This window comes from Lynx rufus, unplaced genomic scaffold (assembly GCF_022079265.1).
Source record: "Lynx rufus isolate CCGP_SWC_20201006 ecotype Redwood Valley unplaced genomic scaffold, mLynRuf1.p SCAF_10, whole genome shotgun sequence".
Lineage (NCBI taxonomy): Eukaryota > Metazoa > Chordata > Mammalia > Carnivora > Felidae > Lynx > Lynx rufus.
In genome coordinates, this window is record NW_025814824.1 from 66111499 (window position 1) to 66127235 (window position 15737).

Here is a 15737-nt window from a genome sequence, read left to right on the forward strand (position 1 = left end):
TCTCAAAAATAAATATTAAAATTTTTTAAATAAATTATTCCCATTTCATAAACAAGGAAATTAGATTCCGATATTCAAGAAATTGCCTAAGATCAGGGAGCCTGGGTAATTCATTGATTTAAAGGTCCAGCTCTTAACTTTGGCTCAGGACATGATCTCACGGTTTATGGGATCAAGTCCCACACTATGTGTGTGTGTGTGTGTGTGTGTGTGTACTGGGGGAGGGGGAGGTGATCAGGGCAAAGCCTGTTTGGGATTCTCTCCTTCCCTGTCTCTCTGCCCTCCCCTGCTTGAGGGCATGTGCACACATTCTCCCTCTCTCAAAATAAATGAATAAACATTAAAAAAAAAAAGAAATCTCCTAAAATCACTAAGATTATACAGAAACAAAAAAATGTAAATTTTTAAAATTTAAATTCTAGTTAACTAACATATAGTGTAGTATTGGTTTCAGGAGTAGAATTTAGTGATTCTACTAATTATATATAACACCTAGTGCTCATTCCAACAAGAGCCCTCCTTAGTACCCATCACCCATTGAGGCCATCCCCCATCCACCTCCCTTCCAGCAACCCTCAGTTTCTTCTATGTATTTCAGAGTCTCTTATGGTTTGTCTCTCTCTCTGTTTTATCTCATTTTTTTTCTTCTCTTCCCCTATGTTCATCTGTTTTGTTTCTTAAATTCCACATATAGGTGAAATCATATGATATTTATGTTTCTCAGTCTGACTTATTTCGCTTAGCATAACATACTTTAGTTCCAAACACATTGTTGCAAAAGGCAAGATTTCATACTTTCTGATCACCGAGTAGTATTCCATTGTGTGTGTGTGTGTGTGTGTGTGTGTGTGTGTGTGTGTGTGTACACCATTCTCTTCTTTATCCATTCATCAGTCAGTGGACATTTGGGATTATCCATAATTTGGCTATTGTTGATAGTGTTGATAAAAACATTGGGATGCATGTGTTCATCAAATCAGCATTTTGTTTTTTTTTTTGTTTTTTTTGTTTTTATATATATGAAATTTATTGACAAATTGGTTTCCATACAACACCCAGTGCTCATCCCAAAAGGTGCCCTCCTCAATACCCATCACCCACCCTCCCCTCCCTCCCACCCCCCATCAACCCTCAGTTTGTTCTCAGTTTTTAACAGTCTCTTATGCTTTGGCTCTCTCCCACTCTAACCTCTTTTTTTTTTTTTCCTTCCCCTCCCCCATGGGTTCCTGTTAAGTTTCTCAGGATCCACATAAGAGTGAAACCATATGGTATCTGTCTTTCTCTGTATGGCTTATTTCACTTAGCATTACACTCTCCAATTCCATCCACGTTGCTACAAAAGGCCATATTTCATTTTTTCTCATTGCCACGTAGTATTCCATTGTGTATATATACCACAATTTCTTTATCCATTCATCAGTTGATGGACATTTAGGCTCTTTCCATAATTTGGCTATTGTTGAGAGTGCTGCTATGAACATTGGGGTACAAGTGCCCCTATGCATCAGTACTCCTGTCTCCCTTGGATAAATTCCTAGCAGTGCTATTGCTGGGTCATAGGGTAGGTCTATTTTTAATTTTCTGAGGAACCTCCACACTGCTTTCCAGAACGGCTGCACCAATTTGCATTCCCACCAACAGTGCAAGAGGGTTCCCGTTTCTCCACATCCTCTCCAGCATCTATAGTCTCCTGATTTGTTCATTTTGGCCACTCTGACTGGCGTGAGGTGATACCTGAGTGTGGTTTTGATTTGTATTTCCCTGATAAGGAGCGACGCTGAACATCTTTTCATGTGCCTGTTGGCCATCTGGATGTCTTCTTTGGAGAAGTGTCTATTCATGTTTTCTGCCCATTTCTTCACTGGGTTATTTGTTTTTTCGGGCGTGGAGTTTGGTGAGCTCTTTATAGATTTTAGATACTAGCCCTTTGTCCGATATGTCATTTGCAAATATCTTTTCCCATTCCGTTGGTTGCCTTTTAGTTTTGTTGGTTGTTTCCTTTGCTGTGCAGAAGCTTTTTATTTTCATAAGGTCCCAGTAATTCACTTTTGCTTTTAATTCCCTTGCCTTTGGGGATGTGTCGAGTAAGAGATTGCTACGGCTGAGGTCAGAGAGGTCTTTTCCTGCTTTCTCCTCTAAGGTTCTGATGGTTTCCTGTCTCACATTTAGGTCCTTTATCCATTTTGAGTTTATTTTTGTAAATGGTGTGAGAAAGTGGTCTAGTTTCAACCTTCTGCATGTTGCTGTCCAGTTCTCCCAGCACCATTTGTTAAAGAGGCTGTCTTTTTTCCATTGGATGTTCTTTCCTGCTTTGTCAAAGATGAGTTGGCCATACGTTTGTGGGTCTAGTTCTGGGGTTTCTATTCTATTCCATTGGCCTGTGTGTCTGTTTTTGTGCCAATACCATGCTGTCTTGATGATGACAGCTTTGTAGTAGAGGCTAAAGTCTGGGATTGTGATGCCTCCTGCTTTGGTCTTCTTCTTCAAAATTCCTTTGGCTATTCGGGGCCTTTTGTGGTTCCATATGAATTTTAGGATTGCTTGTTCTAATTTCGAGAAGAATGCTGGTGCAATTTTGATTGGGATTGCATTGAATGTGTAGATAGCTTTGGGTAGTATTGACATTTTGACAATATTTATTTTTCCAATCCATGAGCAGGGAATGTCTTTCCATTTCTTTAAATCTTTTTCAATTACCTTCATAAGCTTCCTATAGTTTTCAGCATACAGATCCTTTACATCTTTGGTTAGATTTATTCCTAGGTATTTTATGCTTCTTGGTGCAATTGTGAATGGGATCAGTTTCTTTATTTGTCTTTCTGTTGCTTCATTGTTAGTGTATAAGAATGCAACTGATTTCTGTACATTGATTTTGTATCCTGCCACTTTGCGCAATTCATGTATCAGTTCTAGCAGACTTTTGGTGGAGTCTATCGGATTTTCCATGTATAATATCATGTCATCTGCAAAAAGCGAAAGCTTGACTTCATCTTTGCCAATTTTGATGCCTTTGATTTCCTTTTGTTGTCTGATTGCTAATGCTAGAACTTCCAGCACTATGTTAAACAACAGCAGTGAGAGTGGGCATCCCTGTCGTGTTCCTGATCTCAGGGAAAAAGCTCTCAGTTTTTCCCCGTTGAGGATGATGTTAGCTGTGGGCTTTTCATAAATGGCTTTCATGATCTTTAAGTATGTTCCTTCTATCCCGACTTTCTCAAGGGTTTTTATTAAGAAAGGGTGCTGGATTTTGTCAAAGGCCTTTTCTGCATCGATTGACAGGATCATATGGTTCTTCTCTTTTTTTTTGTTAATGTGATGTATCACGTTGATTGATTTGCGAATGTTGAACCAGCCCTGCATCCCAGGAATGAATCCCACTTGATCATGGTGGATAATTCTTTTTATATGCTGTTGAATTCGATTTGCTAGTATCTTATTGAGAATTTTTGCATCCATATTCATCAGGGATATTGGCCTGTAGTTCTCTTTTTTTACTGGGTCTCTGTCTGGTTTAGGAATCAAAGTAATACTGGCTTCATAGAATGAGTCTGGAAGTTTTCCTTCCCTTTCTATTTCTTGGAATAGCTTGAGAAGGATAGGTATTATCTCTGCTTTAAACGTCTGGTAGAACTCCCCTGGGAAGCCATCTGGTCCTGGACTCTTATTTGTTGGGAGATTTTTGATAACCGATTCAATTTCTTCGCTGGTTATGGGTCTGTTCAAGCTTTCTCTTTCCTCCTGATTGAGTTTTGGAAGAGTGTGGGTGTTCAGGAATTTGTGCATTTCTTCCAGGTTGTCCAATTTGTTGGCATATAATTTTTCATAGTATTCCCTGATAATTGCTTGTATCTCTGAGGGATTGGTTGTAATCATTCCATTTTCATTCATGATTTTATCTATTTGGGTCATCTCCCTTTTCTTTTTGAGAAGCCTGGCTAGAGGTTTGTCAATTTTGTTTATTTTTTCAAAAAACCAACTCTTGGTTTCGTTGATCTGGTCTACAGTTTTTTTAGATTCTATATTGTTTATTTCTGCTCTGATCTTTATTATTTCTCTTCTTCTGCTGGGTTTAGGCTGCCTTTGCTGTTCTGCTTCTAGTTCCTTTAGGTGTGCTGTTAGATTTTGTATTTGGGATTTTTCTTGTTTCTTGAGATAGGCCTGGATTGCAATGTATTTTCCTCTCAGGACTGCCTTCGCTGCGTCCCAAAGCGTTTGGATTGTTGTATTTTCATTTTCGTTTGTTTCCATATATTTTTTGAGTTCTTCTCTAATTGCCTGGTTGACCCACTCATTCGTTAGTAGGGTGTTCTTTAACCTCCATGCTTTTGGAGGTTTTCCAGACTTTTTCCTGTGGTTGATTTCAAGCTTCATAGCATTGTGGTCTGAAAGTATGCATGGTATAATTTCAATTCTTGTAAACTTATGAAGGGCTGTTTTGTGACCCAGTATATGATCTATCTTGGAGAATGTTCCATGTGCACTCGAGAAGAAAGTATATTCTGTTGCTTTGGGATGCAGAGTTCTAAATATATCTGTCAAGTCCATCTGATCCAATGTCTCATTCAGGGCCCTTGTTTCTTTATTGACCGTGTGTCTAGATGATCTATCCATTTCTGTAAGTGGGGTGTTAAAGTCCCCTGCAATTACCACATTCTTATCAATAAGGTTGCTTCTGTTTATGAGTAATTGTTTTATATATTTGGGGGCTCCGGTATTCGGCGCATAGACATTTATAATTGTTAGCTCTTCCTGATGGATAGACCCTGTAACTATTATATAATGTCCTTCTTCATCTCTTGTTACAGCCTTTAATTTAAAGTCTAGTTTGTCTGATATAAGTATGGCTACTCCAGCTTTCTTCTGGCTTCCAGTAGCATGATAAATAGTTCTCCATCCCCTCACTCTGAATCTAAAGGTGTCCTCAGGTCTAAAATGAGTCTCTTGTAGACAGCAAATAGATGGGTCTTGTTTTTTTATCCATTCTGATACCCTATGTCTTTTGGTTGGCGCATTTAATCCATTTACATTCAGTGTTATTATAGAAAGATACGGGTTTAGAGTCATTGTGATGTCTGTATGTTTTATGCTTGTAGTGATGTCTCTGGTACTTTGTCTCACAGGGTCCCCCTTAGGATCTCTTCTAGGGCTGGTTTAGTGGTGACAAATTCCTTCAGTTTTTGTTTGTTTGGGAAGACCTTTATCTCTCCTTCTATTCTAAATGACAGACTTGCTGGATAAAGGATTCTCGGCTGCATATTTTTGCTGTCTAGCACCCTGAAAATCTCGTGCCAATTCTTTCTGGCCTGCCAAGTTTCAAAAGAGAGATCAGTCACGAGTCTTATAGGTCTCCCTTTATATGTGAGGGCACGTTTACCCCTTGCTGCTTTCAGAATTTTCTCTTTATCCTTGTATTTTGCCAGTTTCACTATGATATGTTGTGCAGAAGATCGATTCAAGTTACGTCTGAAGGGAGTTCTCTGTGCCTCTTGGATTTCAATGCCTTTTTCCTTCCCCACATCAGGGAAGTTCTCAGCTATTATTTCTTCAAGTACCCCTTCAGCACCTTTCCCTCTCTCTTCCTCCTCTGGGATACCAATTATGCGTATATTATTTCTTTTTAGTGTATCACTTAGTTCTCTAATTTTCCCCTCATACTCCTGGATTTTTTTATCTCTCTTTTTCTCAGCTTCTTCTTTTTCCATAACTTTTTCTTCTAGTTCACCTATTCTCTCCTCTGCCTCTTCCATCCGAGCCGTGGTGGTTTGCATTTTGTTTTGCATTTCCTTTAAAGCGTTTTTCAGCTCCTTGTGACTGTTCCTTAGTCCCCTGACGTCTGTAGCAAGAGATTCTCTGCTGTCCTGTATACTGTTTTCCAGCCCAGCGATTAATTTTATGACTATTATTCTAAATTCACTTTCTGTTATATTATTTAAATCCTTTTTGATCAGCTCATTAGCTGTTGTTATTTCCTGGAGATTCTTCTGAGGGGAATTCTTCCGCTTGGTCATTTTGGATAGTCCCTGGTGTGGTGAGGGCCTGCAGGGCACTTCCCCCGTGCTGTGGTGTATAACTGGAGTTGGTGGGCGGGGCCGCAGTCAGTCCTGATGTCTGCCCCCAGCCCACCGCTGGGGCCACAGTCAGACTGGTGTGTGCCTTCTCTTCCCCTCTCCTAGGGGCGGGATTCCCTGTGGGGTGGTGTGGCCCGTCTGGGCTACTTGCACACTGCCAGGCTTGTGGTGCTGGGGATCTGGCGTATTAGCTGGGGTGGGTAGGCAAGGTGCACGGCGGCAGGGGGGGCAGGCTTAGCTCGCTTCTCCTTAGGTGATCCACTTCAGGAGGGGCCCTGTGGCAGCCGGAGGGAGTCAGATCCGCTGCCGGAGGTTTGGCTCCGCAGAAGCACAGAGTTGGGTGTTTGCGCGGAGCGAGCAATTTCCCTGGCCGGAACCGGTTCCCTTTGGGATTTTGGCTGGGGGATGGGCGGGGGAGATGGCGCTGGCGAGCGCCTTTGTTCCCTGCCAAACTGAGCTCTGTCATCCGGGGGCTCCGCAGCTCACCCTCCCTTTGTCCTCCAGCCTTCCCGCTTTCCAAGCAGAGCTGTTAACTTATGACCTCCCAGACGCTAAGTCGCGCTTGCTGTCGGAACACAGTCCATCAGGCCCCTCTGCTTTTGCAAGCTGGACTCGGGGGCTCTGCTTGGCTGGCGAGCCGCCCCTCCGCCCCGGCTCCCTCCCGCCAGTCTGTGGAGCGCGCACCGCCTCGCCGCCCTTCCTACCCTCTTCCGTGGGCCTCTCGTCTGCACTTGGGTCCGGTGACTCCATTCTGCTAATCCTCTGGCGGTTTTCTGGGTTATTTAGGCAGGTGTAGGTGGAATCTAAGTGATCAGCAGGACGCGCGGTGAGCCCAGCGTCCTCCTACGCCGCCATCTTCCTGTCTCTTCCAAATCAGCATTTTGTATCCTTTGGAAAACTTACTCTAGATCCCAAGTGTACTATACTTTCATTTTTACCACAGCTGTGATCAATAACAGGATAATATAGCCAACTATTTTATAGGCAATTGTCCTAAATTTCTCACTAGACAACATCATCCACACCAAGGGCTCAATTTCCATCTCTGTGCAAAAGATTCCCCAACATATGTATAGCTTTAGACCTGATTTCTTGCCCAGATTTCACAAATCTGTCTTCACCTGTAAGTCTAACCATCAATGCACAGCCAACCAGTCAACCGACTTACATCCCTAACTTTGTGAAGACATCATCCTTAGGCATCTCCTTTCATTCAATCAATGGCTGCATCAGAGTTCTTTACTTACACCAATGGACCAATCATCTTTGATGACTGTTCATTCATATCTGAGAAATCAAATCCAGCCCTACAGCCCTGTAATCCCATATTCATCCTATCTTCTTCATCCGACTGCTTTCAGGATCCAAGGCATCCCATCAATTTTATAGACTCTGGTGACAGCTTCATGATAAAAAGCAGTTTTGCACACTGTCCTCACATTTAGTCATCTGGTCCAGAAAGGACATACAAATGTTACAAATACGGATGAGTGTACATTTTTTAATTCCTTGTATATTGTGGTTTATATTATAAGATATATTCATGTATTTCAGTACTTCATACCATTTTAGTGGGTTTGGGGTACTGTATATTTTATAATACAAATATATTATGTATTTTGTTTCTAAATGCTTATGGCTTCATTTACACCCTTGAATTAAAGGATATAGGTCTTAGCGGATATCACAATACAAAAGGGAAGGGCCTTCATAGTTTCACTGAAACATCCTGCAGCTTCTTTGAATTTACTAAATAACATCAACACTCGAAGACCAACAACAAACTGCTAAACTCTCTCCTATTTTTTCCAGACTAGCATTCCTCTACCCCATTTCTATTCAGTATACATTTGTGCAGACCTTCTCCATTTGTACATAGACATTCACATCACACACATCCATCTGCATGCACAAATATTTCCACACATGTAAAACATAGTCACACTTTATAGAATATGCAATTACTCCCATTAAATTTAGCAATGCTGAAAAAGAGGTTGTACTAGTTTCCTAACGCTACCACAACAAAATAGCAGAGACTTGATTGCCTCAACAACAGAAATTGACTTGCTCATAGTTCTGGAGGATAGAAGACCAAGATTAAAGTGTTGGCAGATTTGATTTCTTCTGAGGCCTCTCCCTGGCTTTCAGAGAGCCGCTTTCTTGCTATGTCCTTGCTTCTGTGTGTGAGCAACACTCGTGTACTCATGTGTGTCTAAATTTCTTAAATATTTTCTCATAATGACACAACTCGAATTGTATGAGGGCCCACACTGATAGCCTCGCTTTAACTTAATCACCACTTTAAAGGCCTTATCTCCAAAAGTAGATACATTCTGAGGTACTGGGGATTAGAGCTTCAACATAAGTTTTGCAGGGACACAACTCAGCCTAAAACAGAGGTTAATAATAAACTATCTAAAAAGTCTACTATAGTTTTTACATTTGTATATTACATGCACATAATTTTGAATACTAACAATACACTAACTTAATGTTTAAAGCTATACTTACATTCTATCACCCAAAACAAAATATTGAAATTTGTCACCATGAGCCCTTTTTATGTAAGATTTCAGATATGCTTATGTAAGATATGTCTATATTATCTTAGAGCTTCAGCAGTCAGTCAAGGAGGAAACTTAGGAAATCACACATCATATTTAAAATGAGTGTCTTCCCCTCTTAGTCCAATGTTCTGGTGTGTATTGAACACATCAATACATCCCTTAGACTAATGTTATGATTTGCTCTGGGGGATTAAAAAAGCACACAGAGGGTTCCTAATCAGCAATTTTTTCACAGCTACTTTTACCTCTTTGTTCCGTAAACTATAAATGATAGGATTCAACATGGGGGTTAATCCAGCATACACCAAAGCCATAAATTTGTCTATTTCCTGTGAATCTACAGCGGAGGGCTTCAGGTACATGGAAAGAGCTGTCCCATAGAACAAAACCACCACAGTCAGGTGGGCTGCGCATGTTGAAAAGGCTTTGCTTCCACCATCCACTGAGCTGATTCTCAGGATGCTGGAGAGAATGAATGCGTAAGAGACACAAATGAGGAGCATCGGCATAGGAAGAAGAAGTACGCTGATCACCAGCATGATCAACTGCACCCTGGAAGTATCCACACAAACTAGTTTCAAGACAGCCAGAATTTCACAAGTGAAGTGATTGATGATGCTACTTCCACAGACAGACAGCTGCAGCACAGACACTGTTTCCACCAGGGCAGTGAGGCAGTCTGTCATCCAGGAGCCAGCGGCAATCTGCACACAAGCCCTCTTGTTCATGATGATGGGGTATCTCAGAGGGTTGCAGATGGCCACATACCGGTCATACGCCATCGTGGACAGGAGCACACACTCAGTGGAGCCCATGGCAAGAGAAAAGTGCATCTGAGTGGCACATCCTGAGAATGAGATGGTGTTTTTCCCTGAAACAAAGTTTGTCAGCATTGGAGTGAGAGCAGAAGAGGTGTACCAGATGTCTAAAAAGGAGAGGTTGCTGAGGAAGAAGTACATGGGTTTGTGTAGGTGGGAATCCAGGATGGTGATGGAGATCAGAATGATATTACCCAGCAGGGTGATCAGGTACATCAGCAAGCACAGCACAAATATGATGACCTCAACTTTGGGGTAACGAGTAAACCCCAGGAAAATAAAATTGGAAATGACTGTCAAGTTTGCCTTGACCATTTTATGCCTCTTTGTTTATCTGTAGTAGTGAATAAAAATATACATTGTATATATATGAATATTAAATTCTACCATCTTTCAAGGGGATTAGTTAGGGGTACTTTAAAAGGATCATTATTCTGGCAATACCATGCTAATTATTCACTCATCATTCATTTGTTGAATATACTACAAGTCACTGAAGATCTCTTTGAATTATCTAAAAAGCTACTCTTGGGCAGCTCAGAATAAAATATCACACAGTCAAGTAAAGAAATAAATACAATTAACATCACATAAATACACCCTCGGGTACCATGAGAACACAGAGGGTAAGAATCTTAGCTCTGTGTTAGGAACACTGGTCAGTGAGACATTGTGACACTTAGTTTAATCAAAAAAGGCATTAGACCTGGGGCGCATGGGTGGCTCAGTGGTTGAGCATCAAACCTGGATTTGGCTCAGGTCATGATCCCATGGTCAAGCCCCGCACAGGTTCAGTTCAAGCCCCATGTCAGGCTCCACACTGGCAGTGCGGAGACTGCTTGGGATTCTCTCTCATTCTCTCACTCTTTCATCTCTCATCTGCTCACATTCTCTCTCTCTCAAAATGAATAAACAAACTTTTAAAAAAATGCATTATACCTAATCGAGTTAAGAACCACAGGAGGCTTGCTGGGGAAAGAAAAAAAAATTTGTAAAACGTTACATGGAGAAAGGATTTAGTTGCATTTCATAAACCTGCTAATTATGTGTTGTAACACATGGATATGCGGTACACTATAAATAGAAGATAAACCTGTGTCCAATCACTATCGCACTACCTGATTTCCATTTCCAAGAAGGCATTTTTGAATATGGAATCATCCTGAGCCCACGCTTTCTTAGAAACAAACTGATTTTCAAAGTTCAGGATTTTATAATGCAATTCTAATTACTTGTGATGTATCTCACAATTAGTCACATATGGGAACATGTTTAAAAACCACTGTCCTATAAGTAGAGTTCAAATGCAATCAATCACACACACTCAAGCCTCACATCCTCATCATTGCCTACTTCTCCAACCTCATCTTCCAACACTCCAGCTCCAGACTCTGGTCTGAAACAACAACCAGCTTGTCATTTCTCATACTTATCATGCCATTTTATATTTTTACGTCTATAACCAACAGTTCATCTACATGCTGTTACCTTTCTCACCAACTCTAATCTTGTTTTTCATGAATATTTATCCAGTCATCAAAACTGTATGCCACTGTCTCAAGTACAGCTTCGTTCTTTATATATACCTACATTACTCAAGTATATTACACTGAACAATAGCCATATGTGCACATCCCATTGGCTCCCACCCCTGGTACAACTGAGCTTCTCCAGATCTTGTTCCCCATAATACTAGCGAAGAATAACTTACATTCAAGATTTTTAATAACACACCACTCCCTTGAACATGGACAATGTTTGGTACATATTCAAATAAGAACATTTTCACTATTGGTCCCTGTGCCAACTTAAAAGCCTAAGATTTCTCAACTGCTCATTTAGATCTGCACCCTTATCTGTAACATTACAGAAACCGGTTCATTTAAGAAACAAAGACGATGAGCTCTTAGCTTTAAATATTTGACATAGAGTGAGGTGGGGAAGGCAATGGCCATTTGTATGTACTCTTAGGAGAGGTTGAGGTGTTCCCCAATCATCTTCTGTAGGGTTTTAGGCCACTGTCCTCTGAGTGTAAGAATTGGACTCTAAATCCAACCATGCTACTTACTGGTGTGCATAATCAGGCAAATCACTTGGCCTCTTTGAAATCAGTTTGTTTGGGGTTTTTTTTTTGTAATCTATACAGGAAGATGACAATTCCTAGATTAACTTATTTTAAAATTCTTTTTCCACCACCCAATTCCATGGCCTCTCTAATATTTCAGAACATCACAAAACGTTTATGATTTCATCATCTCCCTGCTTTTCTTTCAGAGCTATACCTGCCTATGCTAACCCAGTGCTGGTTCACACTGGCTCAGCTAAAAAACTTAGTACTTCTTCATAATCTATTAAAATGTCAACCTCCAATCCATAGGTGAATAGGAAACACCTGACTGATTATTTCCAGAAAGGTGATTGTTAAAGGTTTCTGCTCTTTAAAGTTCATTTGGGTCAGCACACACCATGCTTCTACTGAGGGCTTCTCTAGTGGTCTTTCCCCACTCAGCACCCAGTTTTCCTACTCTAGCTCTTGCTCTTCTTGCTTTCTCTTCTTTCTTCACTACTGTCTGGTCTTTTCTTATAAACAAAATAATGATGTCTTTTTCTCATGCAGATTGGGTCCCTATTCTTTCCCTTATCCTTCCTTTACAATGCTTGTAAGAGTCTCACCTATCCTAAGTCATTTTATTGACATACTTTCCCTAAAATGACTTCAGATGCCAGGGCTAAGATAACCAAATGTTTTCCAACAATCTCTTCCCTTTTCCTTCCCAAATGTCAGAGCCAGAACAAATCAGAGTTCTGCCGCAACATTCTAATTTTAAAGTTGATGGATGCTTGAAGGAGTTTAATGACTTGTCTGAGATAAATGAGAAAATCAAAAGCAAATCGAAAACTTCCGTCCCACATTTTGGGCTCATTTCAACTCAATATTTTCCTTATCAACAAGTACTTCTTTTAAAAGTAAATGTCTGGTCTCCTATTCTGGTCTCCTGGCCTAGCTGAGACCCATGAATCGGTTTTATAAATCGGAGGATACAGAAAGAGATGGATAAGGTCTGCTCTCATTTACCTCAGCACATGTGATCAGTATCTTCCTCTTTGACTAATGTATGCTTCACTATTTAAAGTTGATCTCCAGCATGGTCTTGCTTGTGAATCTTTGTGCAGTGCTCTGAAAAGTAAAAGAATCTGAATTTTGTAATTATGGTAATTCTCCATGAAAACTGTATTAGAGTGGGTTATGCAGAGGTATTTTTATTCAGAAATTGCAATGAAAAAGGATATGCATGCTCTTGGTTTGCAAAAAATCAAGCCAGATCTTTCCTCATTCACAAATTCTCAACATACAGAGCTTTTGGTAAAAATATAAAAATAACTGCCTAAGAAAAATAATGACAAAGATTTTTTTCTGCCAAAATCACCACCTATGCTCTGCTCTCTAAAACTTCCAAAGGGTTATCCCTGGATCTAAGACTACTAAAGTCTCCTGTTGCTATTAGGGACTTTCCAACTCCCTTAACAATTTAATGCTGTGATTCTGGAACATAAAGAAGTTAAGAAACTTTCTAGTTCTCCAGGGTTTGATTCTCCAAGTTCAATGTACTAATTGGGAACCAAAAAATGAGGTGAAAAAAATTTTAATTAATTCAAGTTATCTGGGCCCATAAAACACTTGTTTGCTGAGCAGCCTTTGTGCAAGCAGAATTGTAGGACACTATTTTCCTCCTGCATTCCTTCTGCAGATTGCCCTCGAATTACATAGCAAACACTGCAATTAAAAACTATATAAATGCCTTCCTACAGGGCCTCTGAGCTTGTAAAGTAACTGAATTATTTTCAGAAATCTCTCCAAATATTTCAGTTATATGAGAAACAGAAGACAAAACATCCTTACTGAGCTTTTAAATGGCCACAGAGTAAAGGGAGAACATTGATCAGATAACTGACTACTATCAAATGTCCCTTGAAGACCCTGAGTTTTTAGCACAATGATTGTGATTTTATAAAGATTATATAACAGTCTTTGAAGGAATAGTGCATTGGAATGAGTACCAGATGTAAAGAGTTGTGAATTAAACCTCAGCTCGACTATTGGTGAGCTAAGTGATCTTATACAATTGTGGTATATTAATTATATTAATGACGCCAATTCTTCACTCTTTCCTAGGCTTGCCTACTCTGATTTGGTCCTACACATGTGGCTTGATTTGATCACTGGAGCATTAAGAAATATAATGCAAGAAGAGACTAGTAAAGCACTTTCACTTAGGTTAGTCCTCTCTTTTCCATCTCTGCTATTATCATGAAAATATGTCCAAGTTATCCAACTGGAGGATAAAATGCACATTAAGCAGAACTGAGGTGCCTCAGTTGCCAACAGCCAAGGCCACTTTACATGAGTCAGTCAATCCCCAACAAATGAGTGAGTCCACAATCAGCAAGCCAACTCACAGCTGATTTGAGATATAAAGATAATTTAGTTGAGGTCACATGGATCCAGGTGTCTCATAGACTTGAATAAATGTTTATTTTGGTGTACCACTGAGATTTTATGATTGTTTATTATGCTGTTTCACTGTAACAATGTAACACTGATGTAGCAATAAATGGTTTCAACGCCTATCCAACACTGACTCACCTGGTCTTTATCCCTCTTAAAAGAGTCATAATTTTATTCATTTGTCTCTCCTATTTTTATCCATAGGGAAAATATCCTGATGAGTCCAAGCTTCCTACCTTACTTTCTAGAACTTTTACATTTTTGCCTTTCATACTGAGATATACAATCCATCTGGAATTAATTTTTGTGTATGGTATCAGGCAAGGTCAAGATTTATTTTTTACTATGTGTACACTATTTGACTCAATATGATTTTATTGAAAGCTCTCTTCCCCACTGCACTACAGTATCACTGTTGATATAAACTAATTGACCATATATGTTTGGATCTCTTTTTGGCCTCTTGTACTGTTCCATTAGTCTATTATTCTTATCCTTGCACAAATACTACATTGTCTTTTTAGCTATAGCTGTATATAATAAGATTTGATTTTGGCCCTCTAAATTATTTATTCTTTATGGGTGGGTTAGCTAGTGTTGGCATTTGTATATTTTGGTGTCTGTGTATAAATTTGCACAATAATCTGCTGGAATTTTGATTGAGATAGCCTTGAACCTATATTTCAATTTAGAGAGAATGACATCTTTATACTATTGAATCTTCTAATCCATTAATTTAGGTATTTTTAGATTTCTCTCAATAATGTTATACTGGGGGCGCCTGGGTGGCGCAGTCGGTTAAGCGTCCGACTTCAGCCAGGTCACGATCTCGCGGTCCGTGAGTTCGAGCCCCGCGTCAGGCTCTGGGCTGATGGCTCAGAGCCTGGAGCCTGCTTCCGGTTCTGTGTCTCCCTCTCTCTCTGCCCCTCCCCCGTTCATGCTCTGTCTCTCTCTGTCCCAAAAATAAATAAACGTTGAAAAAAAAATTAAAAAAAAAATAATAATGTTATACTGATTTTTCTTATATAAATGTCTTGTCATATATTTTTATATTTTTGATGCTATTATAAATTTTGCTTTAAATGCTATTTTCTACTTTCTTGTTATTGGTATGTAATGATTTTTCTGCTAAACTGATATTTAGCAATCTTGGTAAATTCACTTTTTTGCAATTTTTTAAAATTTTTAATTGAAGTACAGTTGACATTAATTCACTTTTTAAGTCCAATACTATAGATCATTTGAGTATCCTACATCATAGAGCATTATTCATAAATAGTGACGATTTGTTTTCATTATTTATATCATTTATCATTACTTTTAGTACTGGTTACGAATTCTGGTACTTAGAGTAACATATTCAGGAGTTAAGACATATAAGGTAAAATGAGAGAATTTTATTTGAAAAATGTATTGGTGCCTGAAAATGGCTAAGGACTATTTAAAACTAGGTTTTAGGTTCCTCAAAAATTAAGATTCCTCTTATAATACAAACAAGCAGATTGTAGACGACACAAAATATTTCTAGTTCCAAAATACAATTACAAATATAAAGTCCGTTTTCTTAGTACTGGGTGTAAATGAGCTCCCAGAAATCCTATAAAATGTATTCTAATGATTTTAGTGAGACAAAACAGAAGAGAATAAAAATAAGCAAAAATATGTTACTCTGATGTCTAATAAATGTAAAGCAAACTAACAAATTTCCAAGTAAATTGTGGAAAACAATTTAGGACACCCTAAACAGCATGGCATGATCTGCCCAGAGATTGTT

The 15737-nt window shown here is 39.4% G+C and overlaps 1 protein-coding gene across 1 annotated transcript; it reads right to left on the reverse strand.

Annotated features, from left to right (window-relative positions):
• Positions 1-8808: 8808 nt before the first annotated feature.
• Positions 8809-9771, reverse strand: LOC124526337 (olfactory receptor 13F1-like). Its single transcript, XM_047099278.1, has one exon. It carries the CDS (start codon positions 9769-9771, stop codon positions 8809-8811), a length of 963 nt encoding a protein of 320 aa, XP_046955234.1.
• Positions 9772-15737: the final 5966 nt, after the last annotated feature.